Source organism: Nannobrachium achirus (assembly GCF_963921795.1).
Source record: "Nannobrachium achirus genome assembly, chromosome: 6".
Classification (NCBI taxonomy): domain Eukaryota; kingdom Metazoa; phylum Chordata; class Actinopteri; order Myctophiformes; family Myctophidae; genus Nannobrachium; species Nannobrachium achirus.
In genome coordinates, this window is record NC_137815.1 from 23,132,189 (window position 1) to 23,149,207 (window position 17,019).

The window sequence follows — 17,019 nt, forward strand, 5'->3', positions numbered from 1 at the left end:
AATCAACTGGTCGGTGGACAAAATAAGAGCGCGTGGTACCTACATGTAAAGTAGCCTACAACAATCTCATGTTTAGCTGAGTGTCGCTGTGAGCTTTATGTAGATCAGTTATTTTCAAATAGCCAATGTACAGGGTTAAAGTAGCTAAAATGCTACAAAATGTTGAATAAATGTGAATAATGAAATGTAATTGTGTTTTACATCATCACACCAACTTATGTTAATATGTTGAGGGCAAAAATTATAATTGATTTAATCAAAGATCTAAATATGTTTTGACTCTGTCTCCTATCTAACTTATGTTTTTAAATATTTTTGAGGTCAAATATAAGAATTAATAAATACAAATTAATCAAATTAATTCATTAATTAAGCAAAATATTCTGCGCGTGCGCCGGTCCTCCCTTCGCCTCCACCTGGCCAAGACTTTTCCTGTCCATGTATGACTGTTTACCTTGTTTATTACAAGTCACTCTGGATAAAGAGTGTCTGCAAAATGCTTATGTTGTAAATTGTTATTATTCATATAATTTGTGGATAAATAAAACTATGGGTTTATAATAAATTAAATAGCAGCCAACATTCGTCATGTAAGAATTCCTGGATAATCATCTATGGAGTTACAACATCATTGTTCCTGAAGAAAAAGGCGTGGCTATAGGGGCTGCACCAATCACAGCAGGCAAGCGCACGCGCCGGGCCAATCAGAGCAGCTCGTACTGTCGCAAGTGCATGCGCTGGATGATGTCGCGACAGTCGTTGAAAACGCGGCGGATGTTCTCGGTGTCCACGGCGCAGGTGAAGTGAGGATAACAGTGGTGTTTGCTGTCTCCGCTGGCAGTACTGATCCTCTGGAAAATACACATGGAAATACTCATTAACAATGACGTTTACTGCGTGTACTGCAGTGGTTCTCAAAAAAATGAATACAAAAATAGCAGCTGTATAAGCTTGTAGTACTGTGAGTACTGATCTACAAGCGGCCGTGCGTGCATGCCTGCGTGCGTTTGGTCTCACCAGAAACTGATCCCTGATGAAGAACTTGGCTCTCGTTACGGTGGGGACTTCATCTGCATCTGGTACCGCTGTGTACACACACAAACACACACAGCAGGGACGTGGTGGTCCCCTGATTCAGCCCGGAAAAAGGAATTAGAGAGGCCCTCATTGGGCATGGCTATTGGCAGTGCGCCAGATTTTTGGGGGGGCCGGTATTCACATGATAGACAAGCCAGTGGGGCCAATGTGATTGCAAGTCTATTTCCGTGGCCCATTTTGTTTTTTTCTTTTCAATGAAAAATATAGTCTATATAAATATTTTCTTTGTTGAGTACCTAATTGTGTTGGGATGACTTTCTCATTAATATGTTGCAGGAGATTTGTGGTACTGTACATGGTACTGTACATGATTGCATCAGATGAGAACAAGACAGCTAGAAGTAATATTTGTTAATAACCTGAATTCCCTGAAAATAGCAAAACGTTGTGTTTAATCCTTTGTTGGAGAAACCTAGTTTTTGGACAATGGATTCATATGGTGGTCAGACAATGAAACAACTAAGGTCAATGGGACCGCACTGAAACATTGTGCAGGTAAAGATCAAAAACAGATCTGTTCAGAAGGATCTATTTGCTACAAAAGCAAAGGAGGGCAGCACTGGACAAGTAAACCCTTCAGAGAAAGTGTTTGAAAGTGTCCAAAAATAACAATATGCTGTAGTAACACTCCATAATCATAGTCAGTGGAAACCACTGACCAGTGACCACACCTAGGGTCCACATACAATCACCATCAGACCTCCAGCTTATAAATCTGCTCACCTCTGATTAAAGTCGGAGACATTGCATGAAAGTAGACGTGACATGCACTGCATTCCTTTAAATCCTGCCACGCCCTTTATCATTGTCTAATCACTGGTCATGTATGTCACCTACAGTACATGACCTTTCTATTTCCATTGTTCCACATATCTTGTATCACAACTCTGCAAGGTCTAAGACTTTCTCATCGTGATAGAAGATTTCTCATCAAGATATCACCCCAATGGAAAGAAACCACAACTGTCTAAGCTACCGTACCAAAAGATTGTTTTGGATTGATAGAACTGGTAGAACTTGATCTCCTCCTCACCTCAGCTAACCTCTGACAAGCCAGCAATCTCTACAATAAGCATACGGACACACAGCCACTCACCTCTGCACCCGTTCTAAATGGCCCTCTGGCTCATAATGTGAAATGGAAGTACTAAATGTACAGATAAGACCCAAATATTGAAATCCCAAATATGTATTAGACTTTCACCATGCCATATTTAATGCCTGTCTTAACCTCCTGGAAGTCTTAAGGTTTTCTTCAGAATATGGAACCTGGCATGCCCCATTTTGGGCATATCATTGAAGGCCAAGTAAATAAATAAATAGGTCATGAGAAACGTGAGACTAGCAGAGTGCAGTGTTGCTTGCTTCGCTGTTGTGCTCCAGTGTGTCTACGTAGGTGTTTTTACATGAGTGATGCACCTCCTACTAGCTCCACTATTACACCGCGACGTGTCTATGTAGGTGGGGCACATTATACTGGCTCCACTGTATTGTACTGTACTGTACTGTATGTTGTGTTTTTGCTATACTTACCATCTTCTGGCACTGTGTATTGCGTGTACTCAGGGAAGTAATCCTCCAGCTTGGATTTCCCTGCTAAAATCTTGTCTGCCAAAACATCCTGTTTGTTCAGGAACAGGATCACAGAGATGGTCTTCAGAAAGCTGCAACACACATACACATGCACGCAAGCACACGCGCGCGGACACGTGCGTGCTCGCACACGCACACACACACACGCAAACGCGCACACGCGCACGCGCGCGCACACACACACACACACACACACACACACACACACACACACACACACACACACACACACACACACACACACACACACTAGTTCAACGTTGAACTAATTCCTTAATAGCAATCATGTAGACCAGGGCTCTTCAATGGTTTTCTGGACCCTGGGACACCCACTACATATTGTATAATCTATCTATAAATGCGACAAATCTCTGTCTGTTTGTTTGTTTGTAATCCGCGTATCTCGAGAACCGTTCGTCCCACCGGCTTCAGATTCGGCACGCGCGTTCCCCGCCGCCGCGCGGAGTGCAGTGCCGGGCCTCGACCCGACCCGACTCGCGGTTTTCCGAAACCGGCGCGAAACGTTCGGAATCTCCTTATGCGGAGCTGATTGTTGACATCAGGCTGTTCCGGAGGAAGCGCTGACTCATTGTGACATCACTTCATAAAAGGCTCTGACATCACGTACGCCACATGAGTCAACAAAAAATCTCTGTGAATGTGTATGTATGTATGTAATCCGAGTATCTCTAAACCATTCTTCCCACGTTCTCCATATATGGGCATAAAATGAATGCCCGTATGCGGAACTGATGTCTGACATAAGAGTTTTCCGCAACCAGTACTGTGTGTGCAGAGATCTCCATATATGGGCATAAGGGGTATGGGCATAAAATGAATCCCCGAATGCGGAGCTGATGTCTGACATCAGAGTTTTCCGCAACCGGTACAGTGTGTGCAGAGATCTCCATATATGGGCATAAGGGGACAATGGCAAACAGATGGTCAAAACGGGTCCTATGACAACAGGTATATTGGGGTTTGCATTAAAGGGTGGGGACAAAGGCTAACAGAAGGCAAACAGATGGTCCAAACGGGTCCTATGACAACAGGTATATTGGGGTTTGCATTAAAGGGTGGGGACAAAGGCTAACAGATGGTCAAAACGGGTCCTATGACAACAGGTATATTGGGGTTTGCATTAAAGGGTGGGGCAGGCATAAAATGGACGCAAATAGACAGATATCTCCATATATGGGCATATGGGCATAAAATGGACCCAGAACTATATCTGCAGTGATCTCCATATATGGACATAAAATGGACGCCGACAGACAGACAGATACAGATATCTCCATATATGGGGAACTGATGTCTGACATCAGAGTTTTCCGCAACCAGTACTGTGTGTGCAGAGATCTCCATATATGGGCATAAGGGGTATGGGCATAAAATGAATCCCCGAATGCGGAGCTGATGTCTGACATCAGAGTTTTCCGCAACCGGTACTGTGTGTGCAGAGATCTCCATATATGGGCATAAGGGGACAATGGCAAACAGATGGTCAAAACGGGTCCTATGACAACAGGTATATTGGGGTTTGCATTAAAGGGTGGGGACAAAGGCTAACAGAAGGCAAACAGAGGGTCCAAACGGGTCCTATGACAACAGGTATATTGGGGTTTGCATTAAAGGGTGGGGACAAAGGCTAACAGATGGTCAAAACGGGTCCTACGACAACAGGTATATTGGGGTTTGCATTAAAGGGTGGGGCAGGCATAAAATGGACGCAAATAGACAGATATCTCCATATATGGGCATAAAATGGACCCAGAACTATATCTGCAGTGATCTCCATATATGGACATAAAATGGACGCCGACAGACAGACAGATACAGATATCTCCATATATGGGCATAAATGGACACAGGCGAACAGATGGTCAAAACGGGTCCTATGACAACAGGTATAATGTGGTTTGCATTAAAGGGCGGGGCATTCATTCTCTATTTACATCGTTCCCGAGTTGGCCAGGTCGCCGACTAGACGCTGGTATATTAAACTTGCCATACAGTAAGTGTTCTGGAATTTTTTACACCACTATTATCTGTGGTGGATTCACGTTAATGTGTATTTTCAGACATTTAACCACTTAAAGCTGCAATAGTCAGTGCAAAGTAAACTAGACCGTTGGCTATGTCCTTGCTCTGCTCTTTTTCCCCCTCTACACCAAAATATTTTGTTCCCTCTCAGAATAGGAAGGCTCAACTACTTTTTGTAGTTGTGAGCATGTAGTTCGGCTATTTTCACAATATTAAACTTTATTTATATAGCACCTTTTTAAACAATGTAATACCTACAATTCCAAGTGCTTGTCAGAGTGGGGTTCCCCAGTTCAAATATCTTCATTTTGGGGGTCACAGCCAAGGGGGTCAACGTTTGAGAACCCCTGAATTAATGAATTCATTCATGTGTTTACCGGTTAGTCCAAATGGATTTGAAGAGATCCAGAGATTCTCGGAGGCGATTGGTGGAGTTGTCCTCTCTGATCACCATGTTGTAGCTGCTGCTAGCCGCTACGAAGATGATAGCTGTAACATCTGAAACATTATTATTATTATTATTAGCTGTTCCATCTCATTCTCCATGAAGCAGAGACACCGTTTTATAAATATTATATTATCTTTTTTTTTGCTTCTCACCATTGAAGCATTGAATCCATTTCCTTCTCTCATCTCTTTGACCTCCTACATCAAACATACTGACGGACAGACAAACAGACAGAAAGTTAGGAATGAGGTTCAACCATAGGCCGTAAAATATATGGACGGTGAGAACTGTCACGTGACCCATATAAACCATGGTTTCGAGTGAAAATGACGCTTTTTTTGCCCTTGTGTGGGTGTCACCATCATTGTATAAATGAATGTCTGAGAACATCTTTGTAACTCCAAATGTTAATATATGCTGGAGTTCATTTAGGTCCTGTTTGAGCTGCCCACACGTAGGACTGAAGTTTGATCTACAGTATTGACATGACCTTGTACATCGGGCACGAGTGGCCTATATGGTCTCTGTCGGGGGGAAAGCTCGAAACGCGCCACGCTGCCCGCCTTTCGAGCTTGCTGCCCGACAACAATGTTCTAAGTATGTCAGGCTGTCCCAGCCAACACACACAGGAGGCTGTTGAACGAACCAAAAAAACTGCGTTCCCCAAAAGAACAGCTTTGGGGATCTGTTGGGAATTATGATTATGTTTGTCTCAATGTTTGTTAACAGAATCATTGGTCTATTTCATGAAACTTACTGGAAGTCGACTTTATCGACCTGAAAACGTGTCTCAATAATCCCTGAAGTCAAAACTCTGCAACGCAGCAAGTCCTGTAGAGAGAATCATTATTATTATTACTTTTATTAATATTATGGTGGCAGGTGCTACATCGTGGCAGCTATTCATAATATGAGCTTTTACAACTTAATAGTCTTACTATTCATAAAATATGCAATAGATCCCTATTGTTGATTCTTATTGAGTAAACAGCAGGATTACACGCACACACATCTCATGAGAGGCCAGAGGCGGAGTTACAGTAGTTATCACTTCTCCCATAGACAGTACAGGCAAGAAGTAAGCAGAAGTAAGTAGTATAATCATAATAGCTGATGTTTTAGAGGGGGTAAAAATCATGGCACCCCATCTTTAGTTAAGAAGTTCATACCTGGTCAGAGGGGGAGTAGTCTGTACTCCGCACAGAATCCAACCTGTCTAGGAAACTGAGACACACAAGCACGCGCACACACACACACACACACACACACACACACACACACACACACACACACACACACACACACACACACACACACACACACACACACACACACAGGGGGAGAGAGAGAGAGAGAGAGTAATTGTTTGGGTGAGAACTAGACCTTTAATCTCATTACTATGAGAACTCATTTGTCAAGTAAAGAAAGACATAACGATATGATGAATATCAATCGTTATATGGGACGGCTAAGATAATGATGACAAAATGTAATTCTTCAGATTTCGGAAGTCAGTGTGTGTGTGTGTGTGTGTGTGTGTGTGTGTGTGTGTGTGTGTGTGTGTGTGTGTGTGTGTGTGTGTGTTCGTTTGTGCGTGCTTGTTCTTACTATTGAGCACAGTCTATGAGTTGGTACTCGTTGTTGCGTTCGTAACAAGACCTGACTCCTTCATCCTGCCATAGACACTGAGCATGCTCAAAGAACTCCTGAAAAACACATGCGCACACGCACACGCACACGCACACACACACACACACACACACACACACACCATGACAGTGAGAAACACAGTGAATTAATTAGCCAACAGTGCCATCACCTGGCCGGCCGACTATTGTCAATATTATTACTATTGTCAATAATTAGTTTTAATTCAAATTATTCATTTCATTGAGTAGTAGCCGTGTAATACGCGGGATAATGTCTGGCTCATCGGTCGTTATCAAGAAATAAAAATCCCTTCAGGCTTTGCGTCGGGGGTTATCAGCCTTTTTGTCAATTTGTGTTTTCAGATATTTACTTGAGCCGTCATTACCTAATAAACTTGACCTTTTACACTGTACTTAGTCTGCTCTTTTTCCCCTCTACATCAAACCTCTTTGCCGGAAATAGCAGATCTACAAGCTCACAACGTCTCGCGAGGCTACTGTACTGTATGTAAAGACAGCAGAAGTGTCAGGGTTGAGGGTTCAATTCCCCGTGCGAGGATGTTGTGGTTTCATGTATCTGTGTCCTCAGAGACACACACTGATTTTAATGACACCTCAGAGGACGGATGCGCACGCACGCACGCACGCACGCACGCACACACACACACACACACACACACACACACACACACACACAGATGTGTATTCAGGTGAAAATAGTCCCAGGTGAGGTCATTACATCATGTCATTATTGTCATTAGAACAAACACCCACACACACACACACGCTCACACACACACACACAGCTGTCTCCTGCTAAATGTCAGCCGCTGTTTGACAAGCAGAGAGAGAAAACAAATGTCTTTTGTAAAAATAACTCAAGGCAACGCACCGTGAGCTGAATGAATGTAATGTTAATATGTTATAATATGTTATCATGTCAATGGTGTATAGTTAGCACTTAATAGTTGGTTACATATAGTGCAGCTGAATGTAATAATCTTGTAAATAAGTGTAAATAATATCACCATGATCTGTAACGAATAAGATTGTGGCTTGAATCAACTGTTGTCGACTGTTGGAATCAAAGCAAGCTTTGTTTCTATAGAGATTTGTTTTCCCCTTATTTTTTAATGGTATCTTTTTATTACATGTGCATCGCTTGTAGATCGGCTATTTTTAAATGGCCTAATTGTATATATAGGGCTGACGTGGTTAGCGTATGTTTTGTACTAATAATCAAGATCTACAAAGTAACTAGTAACTAACATTTTCAAATAATTGTAGTGGAGTACATTGTACAATATTTGGATCAGAGATGTCTGTAGTGGAGTAGAAATACAAGTATTGGAAATTGGAATTACTCAAGTAAAGTACAAATAACTCAAAAGTGTACTTTAGTACAGTATTTAAGTAAATGTATACTTATTTACTTTACACCACTGCGCGCGTGTGTGTGTGTGTGTGTGTGTGTGTGTGTGTGTGTGTGTGAGTGTGTGAATATGCGTACCTGTGTGTATTCAAAGTCAGACAGCGGCGCGATGCTCTTGATGTAGTCGACTCTGAACTGGTTGCCAGGGTTACCCACAGCAATGGGCGGAGTCAGTGTGCTCATGGCGGAAACAATGACCTGAAAAACAATGTAACAAACAAATAAATAAATAACATTACGATTAAGTTCAAGGGTTCCTAAACTTTTCACCTCAAAATAATCATATTTGAACTGGGGACGCCCCCGCACCCTGCCAAGCACTTGGAATTGTAGGCATTACGTTTAGTTTGACTCGGTTCCACAGATAAATAGTGAAAATAGCGCTATCTACAATCTCACAACGCTTGTGAGCTTGTAGATCAGCTATTTTCACAATGTTTCATCTCTTTATAGGTAAAATCTAGGCCAATTTGAAGTGTGCAGACCCTGCATACACTTGTAATATTGTTAGTTTATTGTAAGCAATTTGTAATCGCTTGTAGATCGGCTATTTTTAAATGGCCTAATTGTATATATAGGGCTGACGTGGTTAGTAAAGCAATTTCTCAATTTTTTTACAGATAAAATAAATTCCATTAGGTCTCAGTTGTTAACCATACAGACTACAGTAGGAACGCCCATTCCAAATGGTGCAGTAGTAACCCTCCACTTTCCGTCTTTCTCCCAAATCAACCTTACGACCCTCCTAAGCATAATTGGACATATGAAAACCACATCCTGCCCTCTAGACATCATTCCCACCTCCCTCCTCAAGGAGATTCTGCCTACTGTCGCCCCCTACATTCTGTCAATCGTGAACAGTTCTCTGTCCTCAGGCTCTGTTCCTACAGATTTTAAAACTGCTCTCATCTCCCCACTGCTTAAAAAGACCAACCTTGACCCCTCCTCTTTGAGTAGTTACAGACCCATCTCCAAATTACCATTTCTTTCTAAAGTCCTAGAAAAGGTTGTTTTCAACCAGTTGGTTAGCTACCTGAGTGGAAACAACTTATTCGAAAAGTTTCAGTCAGGCTTCCGTGCCCTCCACAGCACGGAGACTGCCCTCGTAAAGGTTGTCAATGACCTTCTGATGGCTGCTGATGTGGGCAAATCCTCCGTTCTCGTCCTCTTGGACCTGACCGCAGCCTTTGATACCATAGACCATGCTGTCCTCCTCAACCGGCTGGAGAAATGTGTCGGCATCTCTGGCTCTGCCCTTAAATGGTTTAAGTCGTACCTGTGCGACAGATACGTCTCTGTTCGCATTGGCGAGTCATCCTCATCCCAAGCCCTCCTGCACTGTGGTGTCCCCCAGGGCTCTATCCTAGGCCCCATCCTTTTTTCCTTATACTTACTCCCCCTGGGAAACATTATACGAGGTCACAATATCAATTTTCATTGCTACGCTGATGACACTCAGATATACTTACCAATCAGCCCAGATGACAACTTTAGCACTGCCAAACTCCATTCCTGCCTAGCTGACATCAAAAGTTGGATGTCCGACAATTTCCTCCAATTAAATGATGCTAAATGTGAAGTCCTATTGTTTAACCCCCCCGGAGACACAACCCTCATTGAAAATAACCTCGGGCCACTACTCGCCAACTTAAAACCCACGGTCAGAAACCTGGGAGTCTTCCTGGACTCTGACCTCTCTCTGGAAACCCACATAAAAAAGGTTGTTCAAACCTCTTTCTACCACCTGAGAAATATAGTCAAAGTCAAACCCTTTCTTTCCACCCCTGATCTGACCAAAGTAATTTATGCTTTTATTTATTCACGCCTTGATTATTGTAATTCCCTTTATTCCTGCCTCTCCAAAAAATCTATTCACCGTCTCCAACTTGTCCAAAACGCAGCCGCACGGCTTTTAACTGGTACCAGGAAATTTGATCATATTACACCCATTTTAGCTTCCCTGCACTGGTTACCCATTTCCTTCAGAATCGATTTTAAAATTTCACTTATCACCTACAAGGCCATATCTGGCCTTGCTCCATCCTACATTTCAGACTTACTTGACCCTTATGTCCCATCCCGTGAACTCAGATCCTCAGGCAAAGGTTTACTGATCGTCCCAGTTTGCAATTACAAAACTAGAGGTGAACGGGCCTTTGCTTTTAGAGCCCCAAAGCTCTGGAACGATCTGCCCGAAGAGATAAGGCTTGCTGACTCTTTGCCACGTTTTAAATCTCTCCTGAAAACTCACCTCTATAGAACTGCCTTCAACCCCTAGCTCCCCTGATTGTCCTGATTTTAATGCATGCTATTATTGTTTATTATTTCATCTATTAATTTTGAATCTATAATTGTGTTGTATTGCTTGTTTTGCTGATTGTTTGTTTTGCTGATTCTCCTGTCAAGCACTTTGTGACTCCGTTCTTAAAAAGTGCTATATAAATAAAGTTTTATTATTATTATTATTATTATAATATTGTTAGTTTGTAAAAACTGTTGAGTGAGAAAACAATGTTGCACATTAAGCCAGGGGTCTTCAACTGGGGGTCTGGGACCCCTAGGGGGTCCTCAGAGTTACTACAGGGGGTCCTCCAAATCTTTGTGTGATAGAAGCTTTTTTTCTCCTTTTCTATATTAACCACTTGAACCCTAGCCTCCATATTCTGAGAACTTTAGCCAAAAATAGAAGATCTACAAGCTTGTAGATCGGCTATTTTCGGCAAAGAGGTTTGGTGTAGAGGGGAAAAAGAGCAGACTAAGTACAGAGTGAAAGGTATTGACGGTTCAAGTGGTTAAATATCTGGAAACACAAATTTAGATGAACCCAAAATACACTGATGATTGTGCTGTCAAACAATGAAACTAAACGATATGGTATCTATGGGTTGTGGGGGTCCCTGCTTCATCTCTTTGGGGTCCTTGGCCTGAAAACGTTGAAGACCCCTCAGGCAGGCAGACAGGCAGACAGGCAGGGAGACAAGCAGGCAGGCAGGCAGGCAGGCAGGCAGGCAGGTGACATACCACAATGGCATCTTTTACATTCTTCCTAATGTCCTGTACTTTCTGCTCTTTCTCCCTAAAAGAAAACACACACAAACGCATGCACGCACACGCACACACACGCACGCACGCACGCACGCACGCACGCACGCACGCACGCACACAGTGCAGGTGATCAATACATCAGGAAAGCCTATGCCTATTAAACACACATCTACAAACCTATAAGGTACTTTTTTTAGTCTTTCGAGTCTGCAGTGTTTAGTTATTATACACCAGTAAGACTCCCTAATCGGGAGATAAGCGACCGTAGGTCACTTATCTCCACAAATAGGGCAAAAATGTGTTTTTCCAAAATCTTCCTGATCCATGTTGATGACATGAGTGTAGACATAGTGTGTAGTGAGTTTCGTGATTTTAGGGAAAAATCTGTAGCAGCAGTGTCCAAAAATGTGTTTTAAAAATCGGCCTGAAGGTGGCGCTAGAAGAGGGGCATGTGAGAAATGAGGGGTGGGGTCTCCGCGTTGCCTTGGCGGACGAATAGGTACCGGGCCCGGCTCTCCCGGACGCTCCTAGCCCGAGTTACGGCATTTTATGTGAGCTGCAGTGGAGGGGGTCCTCCACTGGGGGCGCCACCACTTTTGCATCCGTTCTGGAGCAGCAGGAGTGGGTGGTCCCCAGGAATTCCCCGTGAGCAGCCCCGTTGGGGTGGTCATTTGGTCATTTTTGTCTCCACCAGCCGAAGGCTGAGGGAGAGTATGTTTTCCCCTCCGTCCGTGTGTCCGTCCGTCCGTCCGTGCGTGCGTCCGTCCGTGCGTGCGTCCTCGCAGTTTGTGAGCACCTAATCTCAGTCGCCGTTGGCCCGGACGCTGCCAAAGTGAGCACACACACTCCCTGGATGCCAATCTAGAACCTCTGCCCTAAATTTTTCAAATGGGCCTTTTCTAGCGCCACCTAGTGGCCGATGTTCGCAAAACACATTTTGGTGCACTAGTCTTACAGATTTTGGCCAAAAATCCTACAAATCGGTTGGCAGTATCTCCACAGTCATGTGATCGACACGAATCTGTCTGATTTTGCATATTCCATCCTGATTGGCTAAGATTGGCTTCCAAAGTTTGTAGGATTGAGCCGTTTGGAACAAAATGACTCAAATCCCAAACGCAAAGTGCAATCATCATGAAATCGCGCACACACGTTCCCACTAGGTCGAAGAAGAAATGCCACTTAAATTTTTTGAAATCAGCCTCATGGTGGCGCTATAACAGGCCGATTTGTGGTTTTACCTATAACTCCACCGATCAATTTCAAACTTTGCAAGCGCACTCCCTAGAAGCTAACGATAAACCTTTGCCCTGCATTTTTCACATAAGCCTTTTATAGCGCCACCTTTGGGCCGACTTATGTAAAACACATTTTTGGATATTACTCCTTGAGATTTTATCCAAAAATCACGCAAATCGGTACACAGTATCTCTATAGTCATGTGATCAAGTCCGATCCGTCTGATATTTCATATGCCATCCTGATTGGCTAATATTAGCTTCCAAAGTTTGCAGGATTGCACCACCAGGACGCACAGCCTGGTGGAGACCTGTGCTCGGAAGAGCACTGCTTCTAGTTGCACATGTGGTAATTTTTTACACCTGGGGGTCCCCCAGGGACCTGGGGGTCCCTGGAGCTCCGGGGGTCCTTGGAGGTTGTAGTTTGGCAGGTAAGGAGTGTGTGTGCAAAATTTGGCATGGATGGGGGCAACGGTTGTGGAGATATGAGCAGGACAAAAGTGTGACGTGTGACTGACGGACTGACTCACTCACGGACAGCCCGTGGAGGTTTTGGTAGTAAATGCGACCTACGGTCGCAACTAGACTGCTGTTTACCAAACGGTGGGCCGGGACCCAGTCGGCAGTCGCGGACCCACTTCCGTCGGTCGTGAATGAATATCCCTTTTTTTTGTTTGTTTGTTTCTTTTTTTTCGGATTTTCGCAAAATTCACACATTTTTCATGAGTTGAGAATAAATTCAAGCATTTTTCAAAAAGAAACAATGACCTTCAAGAAGAATAATTTCATGAATGTTACCCTAAATTAGAAAAAAAATCAGTCGTGAAAATAGCAGATCTGCAAGCTCACAATATACCCAGGAACGTTGCAAATAGGGAATACATGTGTTGAATAGTCTTGATTTCGTCGACTAAGACTACATCTACTCCGGGAGCAACTAGGGATTCAGGGTCTTGCTCAAGGACACTTCAACACTAATTCTGGGTATGCTCATTTCGTGCAAATCAGTCTAAAAGCGCCACATTTTCCACAGATGTAGCCCAGGGCTCTAATGATTTAGCTAGGGCGCCCGAAAGATCTGCTTTCAGTAGGATGTGAGGGGTCTAACTAGGGATTTGTCCCCAGAAAATGGCCCCAGAAAACGCCCACAAAACTGTGAAAAGTGATGACTCATCATTTTTCATCACAAAACCATCGTTTTCTGGGGCCATTTCTAGCCCAAGGAAAGTTTTTTGTGCAAAACAAATGCTTGCAATGGATTTTTTTCTGGGTATTTTCCTCCTGTATAGAAAGTCGATGGGAGTCCAACTTGATTTGGCCGCTGTGGCGACCCAGAAGGTCGCCGACTTCGACTCGGGCGCCCTAGCTAAACCATTAGTGCAAGCCCTGGGCTACATCTGTGCAACATTTGGCGCTTTTAGACTGATTTGTACAAAATGAGCATTGTCTCCCCTTAAGGCCCCTCACTATAGGGGAGCCCGCGGGATCGAACTGGGAACCTTTCCGCTCTACCTCCTGAGCCACTGCCACTGTGCGTGCCAGTGTAGGTCCTACGTGCGTGCATGTGTGACTCACTCTGCATTGAACCCATTAACGTGTAGAATCCTCATTTGCTTCACAATGGTGCTTTTCCCTGATTCACCTGCACCTACACGTACACACACAGGCACGCACATGCACGCACGCACACACACACACACACACACACACACACACACACACACACACACACACACACACACACACACACACACACACACACACACACAAACACACACACAGATTAGTTATCTGTTTAGAATTAGATAATGTAATTAATGTATTGATTCAATGACAAATTGATTTTGTAGTAGTAGTATTAATAGAAAGTAGTAATTGAAAAAATTATACTACTACTACTACTACTACTAATAATAATAATACACTTTATTTGCATATCGACATAGTAAATCGTTGACAATTAAAATTGTTTTTTTGATGCAGTTACCATAACGTTACCCCCCCCCCCCAATAAATAAATAAATAAAAATAAATATATAGGTCTATATATATATATATATATATATATATATATATATATATATATAGAAATGAAATAAAAGACAAACAAAACATATTTTAACTGGCAGCACTTTGAATTGTAGGATTACATTTGACATAGTAATAGTATTTTATTTTGTTTTAAAAATGACATTAAATTGTCACTTTGTATACACTTTGTATACTATGTTGGTTCGTTTACTGTCGAGTGAGAAAACAGTCTTACACATAAGCTATCATTTGGGGACCCCCCATGGGCCTGACCCACAGTTTCAGAACCACACTTATAGAGAGAGTAGAGTACTTACCCAGTAGTAGCAGACGGTGAGTAGCTTTATAAGTTTGTCGTTCTTTCTGAAGTTGTTTTTCTATCTTCTTGTTGGCTTCTCGTTGAGCTTTCTCGTCCACTCTCTGGTCTTCTGTTGCACTGCCTCCAAAACAGCCCATAGCCCCCACCTGGTGGCTGCTCTGCAGTACTGCAGCCCGAAGAACTGCTGGTCCTCTGAAAACCAAGGAAAGCAATAACAATAGAACTATAGGTCTATATCTATAAAAAAAAGTAAAAACTATAAAATGATAATTAAGTATTAAAAAAACATGAAACAATATAAAGTATGAATACAAATAAATAAAATAGTAATAAAGGTAACTATCAAATTAGTTCCATCATGGTTCCAAAATAAAACGTACTTCACTCCTTATCCACCTAACACCTGACTGCTGCTGCTGCTCTCTCTCTCTCTCTCTCTCTCTCTCTCTTCTCTCTCTCTCTCTCTCTCTCTCTCTCTCTCTCTCTCTCTCTCTCTCTCTCTCTCACACACACACACCTGGGTATTATGTTTAGTTACCGTAAAGCTGTTAATAGCATCTCATTTGGTACTTCCTCAGCATTGTTTTTCCCAAACGTAATCCTCCCCCTTCTAATTATGCCCCAGAGTCCCACACACAAGGTTCCGCTCAGACAGCCAGAGAGGGTAGGAAAGAATGGCACTCTCGTGGCACGAAGAAGACAGGCTGCAAACAAACGAAACATCCATGCAACAGTCAGAGAGGGTTTCTCTTGTATATATCTTAGAAATTATAGCCTCTTAGAAGTAGGCTACAGTAACTGATGTGGAATAATCACGCGGTCTGGACCCAGGCTAGCAGGATATATTTTCAACACTAGCCTAATTGTATAAGTCAGGGGACAGGGGTGGGCAGCAATTATTTCCAGAGGGCCTTACTGACTTCGATAGTTACAATTGAATTGAAACTTGAAACACATAGTGCTGAATTATGTTAAAACTGCATGAATTTGGTAGACATGCCAGACTACTTTACAATAGGTTAGGCCACTTGCTTTCACAAAACTTAAATGTTTGGCTGTAGGCCTACTGTATCATTCACTCTGGTGTACTCTGGCCTTATACAATAAAAGGATGGGTTGCATAAAACAATCCTCGTCAATGCTGTATGAACTACTATGAGCCTATAAATGTACACTGTATCTTATCATGATATGCACCACTCCCTAGGTCACTGATAAAGCACGTTGCATTATGTTATAAACATGGATGGACTGTTTCATTATGATATTAAACGTAACAGTTTGAGTACATACGTCTGGAGGAATGCAGTTATAGTACTCAAATGGTAAATATGAATTACAGTAGCCTACTATTAATTGGAGTCGAGAAAATTAAAATTCTCAAAACCATTAACATACAGCAGCATGTACATTTTTGAGGGGGTAATTTTGTTTTTCTTTGAGGACTTGGCGGGCCGGATTGAGATGGCCAAAGGGCCGGGTCCGGCCCCCAGGCGTATTTTGCCCATGTGTGGTATAAGTGGTCCCAGGTGTGTGCTAATTCAGTAGTTTAGCACAGGACTCAGCCAATCAGAATAAAGGATTGATTCTGATAAAGGGTGCGTTCGGAAATGCGCACTCAGCGCACTGGTGTGCCCTCTTGTCGCTCGTTTATTCGGTGCACTTGGTGCGTTGTCTTCCGAAAATCCAGTGCGCTGCGCATCAGGTGTGCTGAGTGCACGCACTGAACGACCCTACTTAGAAGTTGGGATTTGACAGTGTGGAGCAGTGCAGTGTTTTGATTGGTTGATTTTCATGGTGGTGTCTCGCCCTTCTCAGCTGTGAACAATGGCGTAGGAAATGATAACAAAATGCACTATTTGGGGCTTGATTAATTGGTCCTTTGGGCTTTATTGTTACACACGCATCAACGTATAAACTAACAGCAAGCGGGCCACAATGTTATGAATTGAATTACCTTTCAATAGCAACATGTTAGCAACTGGTGCTTTTCAGAGTTTTCCTTCAGAGTTCAGACTGAAAAAGTGCACAGCTGCCCCTTAATGGACGACTACCGGCTCCGCCCCCTCCAAAAGCTGCCTCCGCCACTATCACAGGCGTGTATGTGTCTCCCGTAGGAAGTG

The 17,019-nt window shown here is 43.0% G+C and overlaps 1 protein-coding gene across 1 annotated transcript; it reads right to left on the bottom strand.

Annotated features, from left to right (window-relative positions):
* Positions 1–704: 704 nt before the first annotated feature.
* On the bottom strand, positions 705–15,033 carry LOC308287722 (guanine nucleotide-binding protein G(olf) subunit alpha-like; the record flags this gene model as incomplete). Its single annotated transcript, XM_080728969.1, has 12 exons — positions 705–851; positions 1,018–1,085; positions 2,632–2,762; positions 5,112–5,232; positions 5,335–5,393; positions 5,940–6,013; positions 6,352–6,406; positions 6,791–6,888; positions 8,342–8,461; positions 11,285–11,339; positions 14,122–14,194; positions 14,895–15,033. The coding sequence occupies 12 exons, from the start codon at positions 15,031–15,033 to the stop codon at positions 705–707; spliced, it is 1,140 nt and encodes a 379-aa protein (XP_080585095.1).
* Positions 15,034–17,019: the final 1,986 nt, after the last annotated feature.